Source organism: Pantherophis guttatus, chromosome 7 (genome assembly GCF_059756535.1).
Source record: "Pantherophis guttatus breed Tessera chromosome 7, ASM5975653v1, whole genome shotgun sequence".
In the NCBI taxonomy this organism is placed as follows: Eukaryota; Metazoa; Chordata; class Lepidosauria; order Squamata; family Colubridae; genus Pantherophis; species Pantherophis guttatus.
In genome coordinates, this window is record NC_142069.1 from 24,415,128 (window position 1) to 24,437,685 (window position 22,558).

At 35.4% G+C, this 22,558-nt stretch overlaps 1 protein-coding gene across 1 annotated transcript in view; it reads right to left on the reverse strand.

Moving 5' to 3' along the window:
• Nucleotides 1-1,072: 1,072 nt before the first annotated feature.
• NT5DC3 (5'-nucleotidase domain containing 3) overlaps nucleotides 1,073-22,558 on the reverse strand; it is a 32,413-nt gene continuing 10,927 nt past the window's right edge. The window contains exons 3-14 of the mRNA XM_034403405.3: nucleotides 21,757-21,831; nucleotides 20,006-20,061; nucleotides 17,805-17,895; nucleotides 16,052-16,189; nucleotides 14,415-14,475; nucleotides 12,873-12,975; nucleotides 12,647-12,748; nucleotides 12,012-12,093; nucleotides 10,771-10,857; nucleotides 9,022-9,162; nucleotides 6,271-6,335; nucleotides 1,073-4,679 (exon numbers count right to left, since the gene is read on the reverse strand). Coding sequence (XP_034259296.2) covers nucleotides 4,418-4,679; nucleotides 6,271-6,335; nucleotides 9,022-9,162; nucleotides 10,771-10,857; nucleotides 12,012-12,093; nucleotides 12,647-12,748; nucleotides 12,873-12,975; nucleotides 14,415-14,475; nucleotides 16,052-16,189; nucleotides 17,805-17,895; nucleotides 20,006-20,061; nucleotides 21,757-21,831 — 1,263 coding nt within the window. The 3' untranslated portion in view covers nucleotides 1,073-4,417. The remainder of the gene's footprint in view (nucleotides 4,680-6,270; nucleotides 6,336-9,021; nucleotides 9,163-10,770; nucleotides 10,858-12,011; nucleotides 12,094-12,646; nucleotides 12,749-12,872; nucleotides 12,976-14,414; nucleotides 14,476-16,051; nucleotides 16,190-17,804; nucleotides 17,896-20,005; nucleotides 20,062-21,756; nucleotides 21,832-22,558) is intronic.

The window sequence follows — 22,558 nt, forward strand, 5'->3', positions numbered from 1 at the left end:
TCTAAATGTTTTTAAATGATTTACTGCATATTACACAAGCAGATAGCATTACAATTTCCAGGGTTTTTTTTAAAAAAATCACACATTTATAGTTTGTGTTTGTAACACAAATTAATAGTAGCAAGGTTGGATAAGCTGCTCTAAAAGTATTAAAGGCTATATTTTATAATAGTACAATCTTAATTTTTATGAGAGATTTGAGTAGAATGGGTTTTCACGTTTCTACATACATCCATGCAACTGTGCAAATCATCCTTGCTTCCATCACACCCATTCAGTACACTAATTCTTATGTCTTATTCTTTTTAACATTTTACCTCTTTTTTTGAGGATAAAAAGAGGCTCATGTCATCTTGTTTGCAATAGATTCTCATTCATAAACCACACCAATACTAATTTTATATTCAATCTTCATTCATTTTTCAACTTCATTCTCGACTCTCTCTCTTCTAATTTTACCACAAAAATATAACTTTGTTTTTTCCTGCCACAGGAAAATTCTCAGTTCAATGTAACAAAATGAACAGAAACATGTGCCTAGACACCACCATTATGGCTTCTTCTCATGAACATTAATTTCTTGCAGTAGGTCACAATTAGCAATTATATATTTGCTAGTACCTACTAAGCATCACTCCATTCTCCCTCTTTTAAAAACATTATACCGAAGTAGACAAATTCATCTACTTATTCTAATGTTCATCTTAATGAATAATACACTGTATGTGTAGAAGCACTTTATATACTTTCAAAGAATCCAAAACTCAAATTCTTTTAACCATTTTTAAAGAACATTTTACCCAATATTAAACAAAATTAACATATTGTGCTACCAAGAATAGTTTTTTCCCAACAATTACTACTTCAAAGTCTTTTGTTATAAGCTCTGAGAAGTGTCTCATCCATCATACTTACATTAACAGCTTATTTTAGATAACAAAACTACATTACCAGCATTGATTAGAGAAATTAAAGCATGTACTATGTGTTCATAATAACTCATTCTTCAAAGCAGCAAAAATTCTACTTGTAGATTTTTTATATATACTAATATTTGTAGAACTCACTCATATTTACTTTTGGTACTTTATTGAAATAGACACTAATTATCAAAACCATCAGCTATAAATTCAATTTACATATTCCCCACATATTCCCTTCAAGTACACAATGAATATTTTCACCGAAGAGATCTTTTCCCTCCGACTAGCTTTCTACCTTAAAACCTTGCACTGACTTCCATCCCAATTACAATAAATGCCTCTAATAAAATATTTATTAGTTTGTAAGTTAACAATGCTGTATTATTAGAAAGTTATTTTTGTATGTATGAAAATATTTTTCCAATAACAAGTTTCAGTTTAAGAATCTTGTTGGCTTCAAATTGTTGACAAATGAACTTGTCTCACTTTTGGTATTCAGGTGGAGCATACTGACAAAAGTCTACAACAAGCAAAGTAATTGCAAATGAGAAGTTTCAGAATTTAAGGGTGCTTTAAAATTTCAAAATTACATCAGAATAAGGACATAAAACATAACATTACCTTAAAATATTTTGCAGCTGTGTATGCAAAGATTCTCCACAGTCACTGTTCATGCACACTTTTTACAATATTTGTCATTAAAAAACTTGTAGCAGCAATGAGTACTTTACACAAAGAAATAAAATTTTATTCTGCAGTAAAAGAACCCTTCTTTAAAGCAGATCTCAAAATGTTGAGCATGGTGAGCAGGAATGCTCACAATTACTAGGTTCACAGGACTTGATAGCATACGCTAATACAAGAACAGCTACAGTAAGCTTCAAAAGATTTCACACTATGCTTAATTTTCAGAATCTGTGCTAATTTGACTTTTTAATATTGTGAACAAATATCATTCAAAAGACAGGAGAACTGATACAAACTGTTCAAATAATGTCAAGCTATGAGCTGTAAGTTTGTGCCTAATTCTGTCCTTTGGGTTTTCCACTTAGTGTTCTATTGTTAGTTAAAACAATTAGGTGACAAGATATGAAAATAAACTATTTTGATGGGTAACAACTGTTAGGTATTATTCTTTCCTTCAGTCAATCAAAATCATCCATTCTGCATCAATATCTTTCTGTGTCTACATCGTGTCACATTGCAACAGCACTGTATGGTCAGCTCAAGTTCCTCAATAAATAACATGATCAGGCAATTTTACAAAAGGTATCAAAAAAGTGGGGACAATCTATGAAAACCTTTCATTCAAAATGCAGCTTTGGGAAGAAGTATGGCTTGGATGGTTGAATCTATATGAAAAGCCTATGGAGCTACATGAATCCTAGCACTAAATGAGGACTTATTCATCTTTCATAATCTTCTGCACATCTCACTTAATAGTGCACTGCAGCAGACCTTCATGACACGACCACTGAATACCAGGGTACAAGAACTGCTATAGTAGCAGAAATGCAATAATACCAGTTTTTTTCTGGTTATTTGTTTAGGGATTTAAACTATGAAAGCAAAGGTGAAACCAGGAAATATACTCACACATCTTGAAAATCTGTTTCAAGGCATGTATTTGGAACCAGAATGGAATAATGCCAGCTACTGCTCTTAAGTTACACAACAAAAAATTTAAAAGTATATGTAGTTGCAAATTTCTATATAGAAATGCTTTTGCAAACTTGAAACACATATTTATGTAAACAGCATTTGAAGAGCCAAATTATTTCCTAAAATAAATTCTGGTTATATTTTGAACATCTTCATAAAATACATGAAGTTTTAATATATATTTTAAAGGAATGTTTTGAGATTTTCAAAAAAGATGGACTGCAATGCCCGTGAAAATTGCATTCTACTGCTTTAAGCATTTTAGAAATTTCTGGCTCGCTTAGAAACAACCAAAATTGCAAATTAAAGAGTTTTAAGTTTGAATAATTTGAGTAACCAGTTATTTATCAACTACGAGGTAGTTTTTTTTATGGGCTATCAATAGGTTATAGAAAAAGTTGTTTTGTTACATTAGTTGAAATAGCTTACTAGGAAGGGGACTGTTAGTTCAAAGCTCTTGCTATATTACTGTTTTATTATCAGCCTAGAAATAGTGTTAGTATTTATGATTTCAACTTAATACATAATTTGTTTTCCTGCTGAACTCAAGAAGTGAATAAAATAAATACGAGTTTTAGTCCTGTTAAGAGCAGTGGGAACTGGCTCTTACATTAGCACAGTGAGAATTGGCTTAAAACCCTCCAACATTTAGCCTACATGATTTTTAAGTGCATGGGAATAAGAATTTTAAAAAGAGACACAAAATCTCCACTTTTAAAAATCATAACCGTTTCACTCTTATCATGAAGACAGGCCAATACTACTATTATACATTATTAAATTATTATTGCATTCAATGAAAGTTGCTCCCAGGAAAGTAAGCACAGGACTGCAGCCTCAATATATAAAATATTGTTCTAAAGTACATGATGACATTCTACTAAAGTGCCCAGTGCTATAAGGCTTTACTCTATATCTACCATTAATTCTTCAGAGCTGTTAAATTATAAAATTGTTCAGATTGAACACACTTTAGTAGATGTATTGTTCTATTTATACATTTGTGGTGCTATTGTAGTGTTTTTACTGCCGATTTTACTAACTGTCCTGTCAATTTTCATTGGCTGGAAATCTCTATAATGAAAGCTTTGATTGGTTTAATGCAAGCAATGCAATATTGTATTCTACTTATAGCTTTTCCTGGCTGTTTAAGGAAAATACAAGTCAGTGAAAAATAAATGGCTGAGTGCTCTATGGACTTAAATCTCTCATCCACTAAAAATTGTTTTCTAATATTCTGATAAAAAAAAATAAGAATTACCCAGCCCTGCATGGATTTGAAACCTTGTTAAGATTTTACATTCCTTATAAAGCACAATAGTAGCTGTGCTTTTATCTGACTAAATATTTAAATCAAGCCTAAATTTCAAGTAATGACCTTTGGTTAGAACAGGGCTCTCAAACTTGCGGTCCATGGGCCAGATGCGTCTCATGCTGGCCACGCCCATGCCCGGTTTAGTGAAGGGGGAAAAAAAGTTCCGATATATCACATGACAACGTGAATTTGACACCCCTGGGTTAGAGTGTATAAGACAAATATTATGGGCTATATATAAATTTATGTGCAAATAATTTTCCATTCCAGTAAATATTCAACTGGAGGAAAAAATCAGTTCTTAGTGCAACCATAGTTTTTATCAATTTATCAATTCTCACTAGAAAAAAATAAGAGAGCAGCTGAATTGACATTTGCTCCATAGCATGTACAGCAAGAACCAATTACTATAGAGAAAGTTGCTCTTACAATAAATATCCTTTAAAAAGCCACTGCGTAGTAATATGGTAACCATTACATTACAAACAAAAAACAAAAAATCTGGGGGGCCGGAAGGTTATTTGATCTGAATCATCTCCTGAAGAAATGGTATTCTGAATGTACCCGTGCACAACTGGTCAGACCACATTGGAAGTTCATGCTGCAAAGGAGTCCTTCGTGGATAGAACGTATAATCATGGTCATAGTTCAACAGGCAACTCAATGATGCCATGTAGATATCAGCAAAGCGAGACAAGCGCCTTAAGAAATAGGTGGGGTTTTGGTCAGTCCTGAATAAGCTTCCAAATTGAGAGTTGAAGAAATTCCTGTTCATTTCTCTGGTGAGAGAAGAAAAGAAGAAGAAAAAACATTTAGAATAGTCAGTGCATTATATGCCATGAAAAAAAACAACTAAAGGTGCTTTTTCAAAAGGCAACTGGACTCTCTTGCGGTTTTCTTCAGTTCTGCAGTGAAATGTTTTCGAGGAAAAATTACCAAGAAATTCCAGTTGCCTTATGAAGAAGCATCTTTGGGACAACCATGAAATACCATTCATGAAATTGGATTGAAAATCTCCATGGACGTACCATGAAATACTGTACTTCTTTTGGACCAGAGACATTTAGCAAGTTTAGGACAGATTTGTTCTTATATCAATAAGGCCTCGAAATCAAAACTGTCCACTGAAGAAAGGCCACTCAGGAAAGGAGAAAAAAAATATATACTTTTACTATATTTTCATTTATGCCCCACCTATGCATGGGGAATTCAATGTAGAATGCATGGGATCTCTCATTTCTCCCCAACAACCACCATCCTCTGAAGTTTGGGCTAACAGAGGGGGACCAAAATAATTCAGTGAATTCCATAGTTAAAGGTGACTTAATTTCATCTCTTACTCTGTGATATATTAATTTCTCACAAGTGAAAGCATCATGTAACTGAAAGCAAAACTACACTTCTTGCCCAATCACTGATGGGGATAGATGAGCTACATGAAACTGAGATGGAGGTAGACAGAGCCAGAAGACATACACATTTAATTTATTATGTGTTTATGTTGTAGATTGCCCAGTGTCACACTGTTTCAGTTGGGTGGCCTATAAATCTTGAAAATAGACAGACTCTGCAAGCAACCTCCATAATTCTCGTAGTTGTAACTTAAACCACCTCAAATATGTTTGTGTAGGCTTGTAATTAACGTTATGAGAGACAAAACTAAAGCTAAAAATGTAAATATATCATTTTAAGAGTAGACATTCAGAATTCAATGGAGCTGAATTTCCTGTGCATTAATTATTACTATTAACAAAGTTATGAGGAAAATGAAGCAAGGACTAGTTTTATTTTATTAGAAATTAATCAGGTCCAGGATGGATTTGATTTAAATCAAGTCAATTTAAATCACGATTTAAATTGTGGTTTAAATCACTAATAAAAAGGCTTGATCTAAATCAACTTGTTTTAAATCATTTTAAATAATTTTAAATTTTAAATAATTTTTAAAGAGCAACTGTCATCTCTGTCCTGCAGCGGCTCCTCCTCTGACCCGCTGTTGACTCACTGACAGTCCCAATATAGCAGAATATACAGCCTCATGCTACATAACTAAGCTTCGTTTCATGCTGAATAAATCAAATTCTTAATGTATCTTAAATAGAAAACTATCTTAAGATAGATTTTTACTTCAAAAGCATTTTATTAAAATAAATTTGATTAAAAATAAAAAAAAATCCGATTTAAATAAAAAAAATATGATTAAAAAAAATTAAATCATCAATTTTTATCCACCCTGATCAGGTCAATTTTTTAAAACTTAGAATAAGTACCATAAACGCTCATAGATAACCCGAAAATAACCCCCAAAATTGAGTTCAGCTTAACGTTGGATAAACCACAAGTATCCAATTTTGATCTTTTAATATTTACCGCATTTCCTTTCTTTCCCTTTTCCATTCATTTAATATCATTTGGCAATCAGGATTCTTGTGAATCTGAAATGACATGACATAAACAATATAAACTTGTGAGTTTTAAAATAGAACATATTTAGACACGTTTATAAAAATAACAGATGGGCAGGCAGGGCCGGATTTAGATGAAAAGAGGCCCTAGGCTATTCCACTTATGAGGCCCTTTCACCAGTGGTGGGATTCAATTTTTTTAACAACAGGTTCTGTGGGCGTGGCTTAGTTGGGGGTGTGGCTTGGCAATCATGTGACTGGGTGGGCGTGGCTATGTGCATAGGGACTACTCAGAGGGCTGAAAAAAGTCATTTCTGACAGGTCCTCGCACTTTTGACCGGTCCTCACAGTTATGACCATCCTCACGTTTATGTCCGTGCAGCTTTCTTAACAACCATGTCACTCATTTCACAACTGCTTCTCTTCACCATGATGACAAGATAGGGCAAAAACGTAAAATGTGAGGACAGTCGTAAGTTCGAGGACTGGTCAAAAGTGCGAGGACCAGTCAGAAATAACTTTTTCAGCCCTTTGAGTAGTCCATATGCATAAAAAGATACAGCAATAGAGAGGGATGAAGGAAGGGAAGGGAAATTAGAGTAGGATGAGGGTAAGAGGGGGAGGAAGAGAGGAGAAGGAGAAAGGAAGAGGAAGTAGGGAGGAGAAGAAGAAGGGGAGGAAGAGAAAGTAAGAAGGAAAGAAAAGAGAGAGGTGGTAGGTTTGAGGAGAAAGATTGCTGTACAATAAAAAAGATGAAAGGGAAGAAAGCCAACCCCAAACAAATATAAAGATATTAAGATAAAGAATGAATGGTTAAACTTTAAAGAATAAAAGAGAACAAATATGAATAAATAACAATAATTAGAAACACACATACAAACATACAATGTATTTTCCTTGAACAGAGTGTTTGGCCAGTTCACAAATTTAAACAGTGTTTAGTCATTTCAATTAAATTTAAAATTTCTATATTTCCTTTTTGCCATATTTATTCCTCATCTATTTTTGTAAAAAACCAATATTACCCTTCATCCTCATCTCTAATCTTAATCAAATTCAATTTTTCCCTTCTATTCTATATTATACCCCTTTCCATTGTCATCTATTTTTATATCCATCCTCACATTGGTTAATTATGTAATATTAGTTGTTTAATATAAATTCAACATTTTAATATAAATCAATTAGTTATATAACCTTTTTTGTATATTAATCAATATGAACATGAATATTCCAATTATTTCCATGCAATCCAATTTCTTACAAATCAATTAATTATATTTACCAATAATAATAAACCAAATAATTTCCCCCATATATTCCTCCAAACCACAACTTAACCATTTCTGCTTTCAACACAATATACAATTAATAGTATCTCAATTATTACAATTCCCTAGTTAAATAGAGCTTTTTTTTCTTTTGTGTTTTAAAATCTTTCCCTAAATTTCCCATTGTTTGTACCTACCTTTTTTGATGAGGAAAAAGAAAAGAATTCTGCCTGCCTAATTTTCCAACCTTGCAGCAACAGCAAAGCAGTTTCAGTTTCGTTTCTCAGCATAGGTAGGGGAAAAAAAATCAACACTCTTTGCACGGAAGCAGAAGAGCCCTGAGCAAAACAGCTGAGACAAATCAGCTGAGAGCCGGGAGGCCAATTAGCCTATGCTGAAGCTCTGGGGGGCCAATAAAATTACAAAAAAAACACCGAACCCTTTGTTAAATTGTTGGCTCCCCCGCCCCTCGCCCACCACTATTTATTGGCAATAAATAGTGGTGCGGAGGGGCGGGGCAAGCCAGCAATTTAACAAAGGGTTCGGCTGCACCACTGGCTCTAGGGCGGCCCTTTGAAGCCCCGCGGCAAGAATTTGAAGTTTTTTTTCCCTCTAGCCATCGGAGGCAGCAATAGATTGGGAGTGGGCTGGGTAAGCGAACGGCCGGCGATCCAACAGAGCAGAGAGTGAGGGTGAGTGAAGGCGTGGAAGCTGCTTTCTCCATCCTGCTCTCTTGCGTCCGGAGTCCACGTGGATCCCAGGCAGCGGAACTCAGGCTAGGGAAGGGGTGGGCAATTGTGGCTCTTTTACAACCTGTGGCCTTCAACTCCCAGAATTCCTGAGACAGCCAAGCTGTCTCAGGAATTCTGGAAGTTGAAGTCCACAGGTTGTAAAAGAGCCACAATTGCCCACCCCTGGCTATGGTAGGCTGGCGCCGCGTGGGTGGGAGGCGAGGGGCGGGCGAGCCAGTAATTTAACAAAGGGTTCGGCCGAACCCCCTAGAACCCCCAGAATCCCACCACTGTGTAGGCCCCTCTTGATCTTGAGGCCCTAGGCTGAAGCCTAGTTAGCCTATAGGAAAATCCGCCCCTGTGGGCAGGACAGATTGAACAAGGAACACGGAGAAAGGTTTTATTTTTTAAAAAATAGCTGTATCTCCCGCATACAGTGAAAGCAATATAAACGTATCTGTGCACTGTGTTTTCACATAATAATTTGAACTGAATTATTATCACCAGGGCAAAAGAACATTAGGTAAAGGTCCCTCTAATTATCAAGTAGACAGAGAACTGGAAACAAGAGGTTAATCTCATCTCTATCCTATCTAGAGTTTACATGCATCAATTCTGATGGTTTCTACTGTATATTGCGTATTTTTATCTGCAATATCAGCAATGGAAAAAAAATAGAGGTGGGGATGAAAGGAATGGGGAAAAAAAACAAACCTGCATGTGTTCCAGTAATCCAGTGAGAGTTTGCAGCCAAGTCATAGTCTGAATATATTGCTCTGTATTCATGATCTTAATCTCTCTTCGTAATTCTGGAATAATTGCCCCTGTACGCCAGCCGTGCTTTAAGGTCAAATCCTTTTTTTGGCAACCAAGATCACACAAAAGAAAAAAGAAAAGAAAAGCATTTGTGTTAATTTCATTTAAAGCATACTTTCTATTCCTTCAGGTTAGATGCCATCCGAAGATATCTGTACTTTGACATCTTAGTTATATCGTCATGCAATAATTAAAAGTGTAGAACAAACCCATTCTAAACCAGGTAATCAGACTTAAGGGCAAGGGGGTAAATAAATAAAGCACAACTGATCAGATATTGTTTGGTCAGAAGGGTGAGTAAATTAAGAGAAAGGAGTTTAGGATCAGAAAATGGTAAAATATTAACAGAATCTGAATTAAATAAATCAGGGAGATATTTTTCTCTTGTTGGTTAGCAATTTTTAACGATATAAGAACAGTATAATGTGTACCAGCAGGTGCAGGGAAGGTTATAAGTTTGGAACTCTGAGTTCTATTTCAATTATTATTGCAGAATGAGTGCTACTAGGAAGGAATAGGCTGCTGAAAGCTGTATAAAACAAATTCAAAAAATATACATAGCAATAAGGTAAGAGCCTTGTGTCTTTTCTGAAGACCAGACTAATCCTACTCATGACTTTTTCCCACTTCTATTACCAAATAGCAATAGCACTTAGACTTATATACAGCTTCATGGTGTTTTACAGCCCTCTCTAAGTGGTTTCCAGAATCAGCATATTGCCCCCAACAATCTGGCTCCTCATTTTACCCACCTCAGAAGGATGGAAAGCCAAGTCAACCTTGAAGCTGGTGAGATTCGAACAGCCAAATTGCAGGCAGCCGCGGGTAGTCAGCAGAAGTAGCCTGCAGTACTGCACTCTAACCACGGCGCCACCATGGCTAAATATGGTCCTTTGCTCTTTTTCATTTTTAAAGTAGCTGTCTTCTTTAATTAATTTCATAATACATAGCTCATTCTTCTGGATCACATCTGCTTCATATTATATGTGTGTGTGTGTGTGTGTGTGTGTGTGTGTGTGTTCTTTTCGTAGGCCTTTATGTGTATTTCTCTTTAGCCAGGTTCTTCCTACGTAAACCAAGATTTTTATGCAGCCGTAGCTCAGTGAAATCACAATCCATTAGTTTCTAGGCTTTTTTTTTCCAGCCCATTGGTCTCCTTAGTCTCCCAATATAGATACATAGATAGATAGATAGGTAGGTAGGTAGGTAGGTAGGTAGGTAGGTAGGTAGATAGATAGATAGATAGATAGATAGATAGATAGATAGATAGATAGAGATAGAGATAGAGATAGAGATAGAGATAGAGATAGAGATAGAGATAGAGATAGAGATATATATTTCTTCTAGCCAGGTTTTCCCTAGGTAACCAAGGTTTTTTGTAGCTTCAGCTCAGTAGAATCACATCTACTCGGTTCTGGGCTTTTTTCCTTTCTAACAGCTAGCAAGCTCTAACTGCTAGGTGGGAGACCTAAATAGATCCATTTCTAGCTCGTTTGCTTTCATCAGTAGGCCACACCCATATCTTATGTATCCTCCCTGTAAAGGTACAGTATCAATTTTCTTAAGTAAGAAAGGAAAAAAGAAAGGAAAAAAGCCCAGAACCGCACGCACACACACACACACACACACGGAGAAGAAAGTACTTACAGCTAGATCACTGTAAATATGATCACCAAAATATAAGACTTTGGAACCTCGCCAACCAGTCAGTTTCAGAAATTCATACAAGTTACCCTAAAAGAAAGAATTGGGGGAAGGGAAGTAGTAAACACCAAGTTACCAGCAAAATTTTGTTACTGTTAATCGAGAAATCTGATTTCAATGCTCTAATTAAAGCAAAATGTCCTCTAATCTACCAGCCCCGAGATTACATTGTTGACGTTATGAGTTAAGATTGACTAAATGAAGCTTCTCTCCTTTAAGTATTGCTTTAAGGAATATTCTTAAGATCAATTTTTGGGACAGGGGAAAATAAGAAATACTTACTTACTTTATTACTTACTTACATACTTACTAGCTGTCGTCTAGACCCATGATGGCGAACCTGTGGAGCCATATCTGTGGGCACGCAAGCCTCACTGGTCTAGACTAACTAGACAATATTTTTGGACTATTTTGTCTTGCACATGCAGTTCATGAAACTAAGTGCAGAAGACAAACTGTTCAATTCACATGATATAATTTGAAGTGGTAACAGAGACTTATGCTATGACGATGCCAAAAGCTAAATTTATGACTTAAAATGAAAGCAATTCAGTTGGCGTTATTCAAGCTTTCATTGAGCATTGGTAATTCTGGAGTTACTGTTTCAACTTACAGACTATTACATTGCAGTTCAAGTTGATCACAGGAAAATTCAGTATAGCAAATCAGATCAATAATCTCTATATTGATTAAAATCAGTAACTAGTAGAGTTTAACAATATTTAGACAGAAGAATTCTCCAATCTGAGGTCTGAACTAGAATCCTTTTTAAGGCAATGGAGTTTATTTGCTTAGCTAAAGCCCTTTCTCCAGGATTCATAGTTACAATTTAAAATGAATAAAATAAAATGATTTCCTTTAGAAACAGCAAGGAAAATCCAGAATGATGGGGAATGAAATTAATTTTATTTATTGCTATTTCTTTTTATGTTTCACAATGCATATTTATTTTTATCTCATCTTTTATTATTTTTATAAATATCTAATCAACATAATCATTTTAACAATATGGCATAAATAAGATTGCATATATATAGTATGCATATATATATATATATCATGCAAATATGAAATAACCATTGTTTCAATTGTTTGGATATTCTGTTTTACTTCAGCATGATTGTTAGCTTTGAAAGTACAGGTATATTTAAAAAAGAATTTTTTAAAAAAAATAAATAGAATACCTGCTTGTAAATCTGGCCTTTCTGTAATTCATGAATTTTGTCCCAAAGCAAAACACCCCTTTCAGTCACTTTGCGGAAAGGTCTAAAAAAAAAGGGGGGGGAGGAAAAAAAAGCAACAATTTGGAAAGAGATACCACTAGAATAATATAATCAGAGATACTGCGTGCACACACACATGTGCACGCACACACACACACACACAGAGTATCCATAAATATATCGCAGAGGGGGCTTTGTTATTAAATGTTGCTTTTCATGTCAGAGAGAACAATCAAGATGGTTTCCATGAAAACACAAAAAGATTGGCACAAAAAGATTGACAATATATATACACACACACACATTCACATATACACACAGAGATATTGATTCAAGCAATACAATCATGAGGGTAACAATATAAATAAAATTATTCTAAAGAGTTGGCAAAAGATATATCTCAGCTACTCTTCTAAAGGCAGAGAGCTCAGTAGCTCAAGTGCAAGTTTTGAGCCTGGGGACCATGCAGGAGCAATTGCAGTTGGGCAATAGCGCATTTTCGGAAGGGTTTCTCTGGCTGACTGCAATGCTTGAGTGAGTTCATCACGACAAAGGCCATCTTAGAGATATTTATAACTCAGCAGCAAGGAACTCACCTTCTTTTATCATTGAAAAAATTTGGCTTCTCTGCCTGGACAATGACTACATCAAAAAGATCTCTCCAATCTTTTCCAACTATGAACTTCATGCCTCTGTCCCTATAAAAAGTAATCCAACATTTAATGACACAAGTATAACCAGTCTGAATTTTTAAAAGTGATAATTAATGGTTAACATTAAGATTAAATCTTTGACGGGTTTATGCTCAAAGAAACCACCTACACAAAGCTGCTAGGACTGTTTGTGATCAGGAACATCTTCTTTCCATGAGCTGCCAGCTTTGCTAGCACAGCACGTGTCTGCTCAGCATAACAAATGTATTTCTCTAGAAGACAAGAGAAGATAAGAGAAAAAAAATCATAAAGTTTTAATTGAATGAATATTTATAGCAAAGTCATCTTCTTTTTTTCTTCTTCTTTTTTTTTTTTTGCATAAGTCATGTCACCCCAAATTCAGCATTATCACTAAAAACAAGCAATCTTGGAGGTGAAAAAACTTTGATGAAAAAACTGCAATGAAAAGCCTATTCATATACTAAAAGTTTAATTATTATTCAGGCTACTTAAGCAGTAGTACGGAAGAGCCCATATCTTTGGGGATGCTCCACATAGTTGCCACAGCACTGGAGATTTTAGTTCACAAACACACTGGACCATGGCAACAATATATGACCTTGATGGTAGCTGACTGGATGACAAACATTGCAGACATATGAGCCATGCATGGAAATAGCCTTTTTATGGAAACTGGCATCACTGCATGTAGAATTTGATCTATTTTATTTGGCATTGCCTTCCCTTTTTTTTTTCAGACTCATTTCTGTAAACAAAAGTAAGTTCTTAAGAAAACTACTTAGATGTACCATGTAGATGAACTGATGACAGTGTAAAATTAATCATTGCTGAAAGATGGTCCAATCATAAGATTTCAGAGACATATTCTATAAGGTTTTGACCTGGCAAAGCAAAGACTCTACTTTTTAGGGAAGGACTATAGAAGCAAAGGTTTAATAATCTTTTCATATTTATTTTATTCTTTTTTTTTTTTAAATTATCCCAAACTTTACAAGAAGTAGCTGTCAGACCTGGAAGCCATCTTTCTACTTTTGTGCCTTCAGGCTTTCAGGCCTGCCACAAATTCTACTGTGGAAAAATGGAAGGGGGGATTGTATAGAGTGAAGAAGATATGTAGTCAAAATAGAATTCTTTTAGAAAGTCAAGGCCGTTGTGCCCTGCAGCTGTGCTGAGAAGAATGAGGAGGTATCTTCTGTTCTGGAGGATAACTGATTGGTTCGTATGATGGACATGTGGGTGAGGGACAAGGACTTGAACTTTCTCTTGGGTGAGGAAAAACCAGAAACTCTCAGATTCGGGTTTTCCCAGATGTGCCAATATGACATCTCTAATAAAATTTAGCTTTGAGGAACTTCAAGCCTCTGAGTTTGATTTCGTTGGGGGTGTTACTTGGAACCCTGACAGTAGCATAACACTAAAAATGACTCTAAAAATGCCAAAATCTTGCAAGGTATTGTATAAGCAGCATGAAATTTTGGCAATTCATTTATAAACAAAAATAATGCAAATGATTTGCAGGTGCCAGTTGGGGACACCTGCAAATCACTTGCCTTGTTTTTATTTACTATCTGGCATTCTCTGGAACTGGAATGTATGGTAATTCAAAGGTCAGAGAGCTAATTGCAAAAAAAAAAAAAATCCATTACTGGAAGAAAAAGCGTTTGCTTCAAAGAATTTCACTCATGCTCACCAATATCTGCTTCAATCGCACGGTACATTATCCCTTTGATGTGTACATCTCTGATTGAATCCTGTTAGGAACAACGGAAGCAAGAATGAGATATTTCTCTATATAAGAAAGAAAATAATTAGCAGGATCTTCTACCTCCAACAATTTCTATAATTATTTCAGTTGCTGATAAAGTAAATTGCTGGGAACATGGCAAGACAAGGTATTAGCAAACTTGTGACTAGCAACATTGAGAGTTATCCAAGAAAATAATTATTCACTCTTTATTGGCATCCTTCAGTCTCAAAAAACTATGGTACCGTGCTCTGGAAAGAGGTCCTAAAACAGCATCTAGTGTGACTAAAAAGGCCAATTCGAGAGTGGCAATCCCTTCCACACTGAGGGCAGATACATTCTGTCCCCTGCCCAGCCCCCAGATTTCACTTTCAAATTATTCACTCAGGGACTATTAATAATATCATCCAATTTCCTACTGCTCAACTTTCTTTATCTATGATTAGAAAATAGATTGGTTTCAACCTTTAATTATATTATAGATTAATAGTTGTTTCCCAAATAAAACTCCAATTGTTTTGCACACACTAAGCATAAATCATGTTTTAGAAACCATAATATCTGGGCTCACACAATCAAACAAGCCAGATGATGGTTCAGGGTGAGCCTAATCAACATTCAAAATAAGGGGTTGCCCATATCAAAGTCAAAACTTTATATTTACTCAAGTTGTTCAAATCAAAGCCATTTGCTCAAATTATGTTAACCCAATGACTCTCATAAATTCAGTGTTTAAAAACCAGTGTACTAACAAGCCAAATTCATAAACCAGTGGCTAAATCCTGTTTACATTTTAATGTAATTTTATGCCACTTTCTAAAAGAAATTAAATTATGTTGCATAAATTATGTAAATTAAGTTCATATCTGGATGGTCGCTATGAAAATTCCATTCTGCTAATCACAGGAAGCTGAGTAAAATATTAAATGTTTAGAAGTCTATTTACCTCCTTCCTCCTTTGCAGTTTCTCAGATTAAGCATGGGGAGACTACAATCTGTTGCAAGAGTTTTTCACCCAATCTTCCAATCAATCCCAAATTCATGCAAATAAAGAAGTCTACAGTATATGTGTTTACCTAATCAAGGTTTTCGCTCAATTTTTAAGGTTTTTAGGTACTGCTTACACATTTTCAAGGACATTTTTACAACTACAAAATCTAGAAACTTTGTTTCCAAAGACCCAAATCTTGTTTTCAGTAACTAGATGTGTCAAACAGGAAAATACACATATCTAAAAATGAGCTAAATCTGAATGAAGCGAACATCTTTCATATTTTTAAAACGAATAGCAAAAACAAAAACAAAAAATCAAAAAACCCAAGCTATAAGTTTTTCTCTGGGTCTTAATGTTTTAACATAATGGTATTACCACATTTTTTGTAGTCATACGGTTTTTTATTTTAGACCAAAAGGATTATGGCTCTTAGAAGTGAAGAAATAACCATGTGGAATGTGCATCAAGAAACAGAATCCTATTCCCGAAGAATGGGTATTATGGGAGTTGAAGTAAAATGCAGCTAGAAGGTATCAGGCTAGGGAAATTCTGTTATATGGATGACTGTCACACTGGGATAGCCCAATACCTTCACGTCTTTGTAGAGATGAACTGGCTCATAGTCAATATTGTTCTTCAGAAAATACTCATTCACACAAGACAGGAGAGTCATCTCAGGCAAGGAAAAGATGTCCATGAACTGTTTCATAGTGTGGCCTTGTGAACTCTGTAACCAAACATACCACATTCATGTATGTGCCATGAAACAATATCAGATATTTCAGAAAGTGTTAATAATGCTTTCAATCAGCCTACGAGCAACAAACAGAAAGATGACATACAATAACGTCTCTTAGCCTGGGCCAGTTGCAATTTAGTCTCAGATTGGCAGACACAAAAACAACAAATTTTTGGCAGCATCTCCAATGAAAATACAATTGGCTCTCTCTTTGTTGTCCTTAGAAAGATCTTTAAACTCATCTTATTGAAAGATGTTGTGCTAGCTTTTAAATTGTTCACACCTAAGTTTTATAAATTGGTGGTGATGGGCTCCAAGGCACCCATGGGTCTTTTTCTTGCCATTCCTCAGGTTCTGCCCCTCCTGTCTTTTTACATTAAAAAAACTGTGTCACTGCAAAGCAGTTTCCAACACGGTTTTTATTTCTAAGCTTAAGAGGCTGCAAATAGGCTCTTCAATTTTTCTTAGGACATAATAATGAACATTCCATCACTTTGTTGGGAAGGGACCAGTAACATTTATTGGTAGAACAAAAAAGTTTAAGATGATGGCTATGGTCATGTAGCTATGGTTGCCTTCTTGACTTTGTAAAATCTCCCATAGATCAGGGGTCTGCAACCCCCGGTCCAATGGTTCATGGACCAACACCAGGCCAGAGCATGCCAAAAACAAGGCCACACAAACAAGCTCCATCCTTGGGATGCAGGCAGCATCCCAAGGATGCTATGGTCCCTCTGGTCCGCGGAAAAACCTCTCCCCACAGAACTGGTCCCTGGTGCCCAAAAAGTTGGGGGTTGCTGCTGTAGATAGTTGTGGTGTGTAAAGGCAATAGGAAGGAGATAGGAAGCACTCTGCTGGGAGAGGCAGGACATTTAATTGGATGGCAGACACTATTCTGCAAACTGGTCCTTTACATTTCTCTAGTGGTATCCATTTTATGGTGCAGCAAGTCTTCTGAGATACTTGGTGAAAACACCCACAACACACTCAAATTTGAATCATGGCCAGGGGTGCTATTCAGCAGGTTCTGACAGGTTCTGGTGAACCGGTAGCGGAAATTTTGAATAGTTTGGAGAACCGGCAAATACTACCTCTGGCTGGCCCCAGAGTGGGGTGGGAATGGAGATTTTGCAGTATCCTTCCCTTGCCATGCCACCAAGCCACACCCACCAAGCCACACCATGTTCACCAAGCCACGCCCACAGAACCGGTAGTAAAAATAATTGTATTCCACCACTGTCACTAGCCCATAAGAACTGAAGGCCCCTGGTTTCTGTTTTAAAGGATTTGTCCTGGATTCTAAATATGCTTTCGATTACTGCTTTAAATTTTGAAGTCTTAAAAATCTTTTTTTTAAGATTTTTGCCCTGCAAAAAAGCAGAAGTAATGAGATGCCTAGTTGTAAGTTAGTATTCTACAAAAGATGCCGGAGAAAAACACACTTATATGAATTCAAATTTCCATGTAACAGAAAATGACTCATATAGTTTTATTTTCTTCTTTATAATACCTTTATTAAGTTTCAACATCATACATTAAGATGCAAACAAATATAAAAGGGAATGATAAAACACATTAAAAGCACCAAAAAAAAAAGTTTTACCTTTCCATAGAAGTCGCTCATTTGTTCCAAGGGCACATGGGAACCATCATACATAGCAATTACTTCTTCATCTGGCACAACATTCAATCCTCTGGCAATAACAGCAGTAATATCAGTGCAAAAGCCAAGCAGGTTTTACAAATTAACAGGTATATGTACCATTTTCTAACCTGCCATAAGCAAAATACTAGTGGTTGGAAGAATTCTAAATTCTCTAATTGCTAATTGAGATAAACAAATTACCAAAGCAAAGCTCAGTAACTTTTGATTCCTAAAAACATCAAGGAAAGTCGTACTGCATGATCCTTGAACAGAAATATCTTATTATCATAGTTCCCAGGTGAGCTTTCTTTCTGAGAACGTGAACTGTACTGAAATGTTTCATGAAATGTGTGGGAAACCTATGGTTTCTTCTCTCTTTACTTAGGCCTTCCTAAGTAAATACAAGACGAACAGTTCCTTATTCTGCATCTGTTTTGCTTTCCCCCTCTTTTAAATTGTTAATATTTTAAATGTATCGCTTTTGTTGAATAGTTAATATTGTGCAATCCACGTTGAGATGCTTTTATTTAAAATATATTAAATAAAATAATTGACTCTTATTATCCTCAGTAGTAGCATAATACTAGAAGGTAGGAGTGCTATTCCCAGCTGTTAGATTACAATGAAGCATCAGAGAAATGTAAAATGTAATTAAGGTTATAACAGTGACAACTTGTTGACACTTGGAGGAGAAAGAGCAGGACAACAACATGATGAAGTTGTGGAAATAAAGGTTTCCACATTTGGGAGAATTTCTCATCATTTTGCTCCCTCCCTCCCAATTATTATTTTAGGTGTGTTTAAGCCTATCCAAAGACTTAATGCATTTAACAGTTTTTAGTGCATGACAAAAATTAGCCACCAGTGTTTGAGGACATGGCAATTTGTTAAATTAAGGGTTTCAATTTCAACAAAGAGTATTGTGGATGACATTCAGCCTGCAAAGTACCCCCACGCCTGTTTAATTCATGGGTTTTCAGAAAGTCATTACAAAGTGGCAAAGGAGAATTAATCTTCTCCCCAGTAAGGTATCCTGGATGATTTAACTGCTCAAAGACTGAAGGCAATGCACTGCAAAATATATGTAAATAGAACTAAGCCCTTGTGAATTCAATGGGTTTATTTCCAAGTAACAGAGTTCAAGATATTAAGTTTTAAATGCTAGGATAACTTTTTCAGTTAGCATCTTCCATCTTGTAGGTCCTAAATCTCTAAATTTCCTCTAAATCTCTGAAGACCATACTAATTAGGAAGCAAAGTCCAAAAACATTTTTGCCCACCAGTTTGGGTCAAATATTCTCTAGGCTAAAGCCTTTTATCTTAAAACACTGCAGATCTTTATTATATATTAAAAAATCTCTAGCATTATGGCATGCTGAACACTAATTTTTGTTTAGTAAATGCAATAGTTAGGTTATATCCCAATTTTTTAAATGCAGGAATGCAACCTAATAGAAAACAATTGCTTAAGAGAGATGCAACTGAGTTTTTAAACATTTGCAGAAATTGAACAGACTAAATAATCAATAAGACTGCAGAATTAACATTATGCTTATATCTGAATTTCTGTTGCGCACAAACAGAATGGTGATTCATGCTGAAAAATATTTAGAATCAGTCTTGTTAGCAACACTGATTGCAAACAGTGGAATATTTTTAGCAGCCTGCCAGTAGGGTTTAACAGCTGGGAGCAAGAACATTAGTCAGCTAATCCACTCCAGCTAAAGAAAAGATTTGACTTAGTTCGGCCAAAAAACATTATCTCACTCAGATCTTTACTGCAGCAGAGAATCAGTTTAATAATTCTGGTGATTTTTAAGAGAAAGCCCAGCCATCTGTTTCTCTCTCTTTTTTACTGGCAAACACCTAAACATATATTTAAATTTGACTTTCAAGTCCTGTCTTTTTAAAGTACTATAATCTGTATTTCTTGGATGTAATGGGAAGAATGGTTAAAGAATGACTTACAGATGGCATTCTGGGTTTTTCCATTAATACAGAAGATAGAACAAAGTGAAAGTCAAAGTACTGCATAGAGAATACAGGTTGATGATGAATATTTGATGATATTTAAACAAGGCAGGAGTTCATTCTACTCATATATTGCTGTTATAGTGAATTACAGGTGCCCAGAGGAAAAAAAATGCTTCCTGACTCACCTGTACACAGTTCCCAGTTGAATGTAGTGAAAAGCATCAATCTTCATTAATAATGCCTTTAAAGCAAGAAAAAATACAGGCTAAACTTATAAATGATCCTAAACAGTTTTGATTAAATTTCAGAGAAACTTTTTTTGCCTTTACTACTACGTATTATAAAGATATACTTCAGTTAATCAGTCTCCAATTAAATTTTATGACCAGAAATCTTAAAAGAGTTCCATAACAGCAACCCACCAGGGCTAATATTCATTGATAAATGTCTTTGCTAATTTTATAGAAAATGTTAGCAGCAGAGGCAGCTAAATGACCCATGGACATATTCATCAATTCCCATTTCCATGGTTATTCATCTTCATTTAGAACCCAAGGGTGCTGTTCTTGAGTTCAGTTGACAAAAGGAAATGCCATTTGATCCTTGTAATCATAACCCTGTGGTAATTTACAGAGATTTAAAATGAAATATTAAACGTGCTCCAATGATTTATGTTTGGCAAGCAGATTTTGGAGCATTGAGAAAGAGAACTGTCAATTTCACTTCTGTTTTGATTGTGAAAGATACAGTTTGGTTATGAGCAGCCTTTCCCCCCCTCCTGAAAAAAACCCCATTACATATCTAAAATTACATATTTTATAATTTGATTAGATATAGGAAGACAATGGAGGGGGCTATAGAATTATCGGCATATACAAATGTGACAGACAAAAGGAGGAAAATAAGGATTTTTTAAATTATACTTTATCTTAGTTCAAAGGTTAACTTTTTATGTCCCTCCTCATATCTTTTTATATTTTGTTCCTATGCTTTCTTTTAAATTTTTTTATTGGCTATATCCTTTTCACATCCCTTACATTATGTGACCCTAATAAAGATTGATACGAATCTCTCTACTGGAGTAAGCAACTGAGATTGACAGATAGCCAAAACGTTCTTCTGCCATTATAAAGCCAATTTCCTTTTTCTGTGAAGCCTCAAAAACAAAGAAGCATTTCAACTAGGGACAGTGGATTAAGTACTCTGGCACCTTTCCACTTCCTGAACCTGAACAGGATGCAAAATTGTGTGATGTATCTGCAGTAACACTTGAGGCAAGGTAACCAAGCAATCTGCTGAATTGTCATTCCCTCTGGAGCCAGAAGAGGCTGGATGGTTTGTAATCTGAGAAAATCTTATGCAGACCTTGAGTCTTTCCTAATAATTGTCTAACTGGTAATATTTTATATATGCTGTGAGGTAAATTTGATATTGGAGAAGAGTGAGAATACCATGGAAAGTGCTATAATTGAGTGAATCAGCCCAGAGTTCTCACTCAAAGCAAAAGTGACTAAGCTCAAATTATCCAACTTTGGACACATTATACTAAGATCAGTTCTCTAGAAAAGGCTCTAACGCTGGGAAAGGTGAAAGAAAAGAGAAGAGGATGACCAGCAGCAAAGTGGATGGACCAATGGTGGTAATGAGTGCCATTGAGAGACTTGAAAGAACAGGAGAGGGTCAGATCATCATGGAGGAGAGCTATTATGTGGTTGCTAGGGATCAAAAACAATTTGATGGCACATAATTGATCAATTAGGTTGTAAGGAACCTTGAGTTTAATACATAAGATCTAATTTCTAATACAATTTCTATAAATATTATTTCAAATTTGAAAAGTAAACATGCTAAATTGCACTTAGCAACTATTTCAGACTATTTAGAAATGAAAACAGGTAATAACCATTGTAGTTCCAAATAAACAATCCATACTTACCCGATGCACATCATAATGAAGCCCTCTTATTGCAAAATTCGGGTCATAGTCATACTTTCGGATTTCTGCAGGATACTGGCAAAATCATAAAAATAATAGTAATTTTAGCACATAATATAAGCCATATCTCAATAGATCTAGCGAGATCCAGTTCCCTTTCTTCTACTTCTACAAAACACCTCTTTTGTTTCCAATTTTTATCAGGAAAGCTACATCATAATCTGTAGCCACACCATGGATGGAACTTAAGAAGGGGGAAGAGAAAGAACACAATTCAAATGTAGAAAAAATAGTTCTGGCTCTATTTATCCAAGGCATTACAACAGTGCTAGAAATTGCAATTAAAAGGGCTAATTACGAAAAACATTGGTTAATATTTCCTTCCCATTTCTCTCCTTCCCGTATATCTGTAACACTGTTCGAAAAATTTCATTACAATTTTTTACATTACAATTTTTAAAATTAGGAACTATTTGTTTGTAAGACATCATGCTATCATACGAATCCTCAGAAGAGTAATAAAAGAGCAAAAAAAAAAATCCTCTTAGACTACGGTATAATTTTTACCTGTTATTTTAATTTCAACTGCATTACAAATGTGTAATCTCATGCATCCACGGGAAGGCCAGTTCTAAATTCAAATATTCATTGCTTACTCTTTCCTTCCATTCACATCCATTATGCCTCTACAGAAGAGGAGGCTCTGTGAAAAAAATTTTCACACTTACTCTCTCTACTCAGAACTTAGAAAGCTGGGGAACGTTCATTAAATTGCACTTGATCTAGCTTTATTTCACAGGAC